The sequence below is a fragment of the Amphimedon queenslandica genome, unplaced genomic scaffold, assembly GCF_000090795.2.
Source record: "Amphimedon queenslandica unplaced genomic scaffold, v1.1 AMPQUscaffold_5841_Cont22197, whole genome shotgun sequence".
Lineage (NCBI taxonomy): Eukaryota > Metazoa > Porifera > Demospongiae > Haplosclerida > Niphatidae > Amphimedon > Amphimedon queenslandica.
This window is the reverse complement of record NW_003553864.1, coordinates 1-1,754: the sequence shown is the minus strand read 5'-3', so window position 1 is coordinate 1,754 and position 1,754 is coordinate 1. Positions and strand designations below refer to the sequence as shown.

Below are 1,754 nucleotides of genomic sequence, written 5' to 3'. Positions count from 1 at the left end.
TGGTGTTCCATCAGTTGATTTTGTGTTACTTGGTTTCTGTTTATTTTTGCACTTTTTTTCACATAAATTTGAACATATGATTATGTTTATGCAGATGAGTATGCCATTAACAACTAGTAATATTACCAAACCAGTTTTTCCTATGCTGTATTGTGCATCATATTCATCATCTCCTATAAAGTACTTAATATATTAACCATTACACATACAACATACTTATTGGCTTTGTTGGTGTGACTAAGCAATAGGTCTCATTGAATTTTAGTCTTGATTTTCCAAATTCTGTTTCATTTATTTTAAATGATACAGGTATATGTCCAGTACTGGGATTATATGATATGCTATAGTACTGATTTGGATGCTTAAAGCATGTGTCTAATGATTCCTACAGTAATTGATGATTCATACTATAATTAAGAAAATAATCTCTCACCAGTATTATATTCAGTGTAGCATTGACACAGCAAATATTATTTTTACAAGGATCAGTAGTATTAGTTATGTTTATTGTAACACTCATCACTTCAACAGGAGCTACAAATCAAAATTAGATACATATTATTCATACATATATTCTTACCAAGTGTGAATGGTTCACTGATGTTACTTTCCTGTTCATTCCACCCTCTAACAGTGTATGTATAGGTTACATTTTCTAATAAGTCGCTTGAGTTTATATGTATAGCTGTTTTGCTAGTATTATACATCAATACACTGGTTGATGTACATGAACAACTAACAGTCACTTGATACACAGTAGAAGTACAGTTATTCCCAGTGTCCTTCCATGCTAAAGTAACTCCACTTGCATTGAAGGTTGTTGTTAAGTTTGTCGGTGCTTTTGCATAATAACCTATTATTGATGTACAAAACATTGAAAAGGGTAACTAACATATTTGTTTACTCTTTCAAAACATGCATTTTACATGCATAACTCATATGCAGTTTTATCGTACCCTGCATTGCCATTTTTACATTGTAATATATTTAAGCTTAACAAAATAAGATTGCTTAATTATTGTATGTGCACACTAACCTGAATCAGTAACTGTTGTGTTCATTTTATCAGTCACATTTCCATTTGCACACTCAATATGTACACTCTCAGACTGATTAAGATTAAAGGTCAGTATTGAAGTGTTCAGGCCTGTATAAGTTGTATTAAATGTGAAATTATAACCATAATGATATTCTTCATTTGTTGTAGCTTTATTGAATAGAACACTTAGGATTTGGTTCCACATTACATGGTCTATGTGACGATAACTTATGAACCAGTCTAGAATACCACTATTTGATGTGCAGCTGCATTCTATTCTATCCCTTGCACATACTGGCCCATCAGTGCATGTAAAGTTAGTGATAGCACCATCTGTATAAAATTGAATAGTATGTATTAGCATCAAAATGTTTTACACAGTCATAATGTTAATGTTTGAATGGTATCAAAGGCTTACCTGTTATCCCAGTGCAGACTAGTATGAGCCCTAATAACAGAGCTGAAGCCATTATCATCCCAATGGTTGAACTGAACAAAAAGCACAAACAATCACTTCAGTATATTCATATCCATAAGGGACAGATCAGATTCCTGGTCACATGCCCACCCATTCATTGCGTATTCATTTCTAACATAGTACAATTGGCTAAATATATACATGTTGTGCAGCATGAAATTAAACACCTTTTTTGGTATATAAAGTAAACACACATATAGGGTATATAGATCTAGATCTATTTATAGATTTATGTAA

At 32.0% G+C, this 1,754-nt stretch overlaps 1 protein-coding gene across 1 annotated transcript; it reads right to left on the bottom strand.

Moving 5' to 3' along the window:
• Positions 1-126: 126 nt before the first annotated feature.
• LOC109592254 (uncharacterized) lies at positions 127-1,737 on the bottom strand (the record flags this gene model as incomplete). The annotated part of the gene is made up of 6 exons (XM_020007751.1): positions 1,458-1,737; positions 1,037-1,372; positions 581-853; positions 434-534; positions 217-385; positions 127-173 (listed from the first exon to the last, which is right to left on the bottom strand). Coding segments are annotated over exons 1-6 (984 nt in total), but the record flags the coding sequence as incomplete, so codon positions are not given.
• Positions 1,738-1,754: the final 17 nt, after the last annotated feature.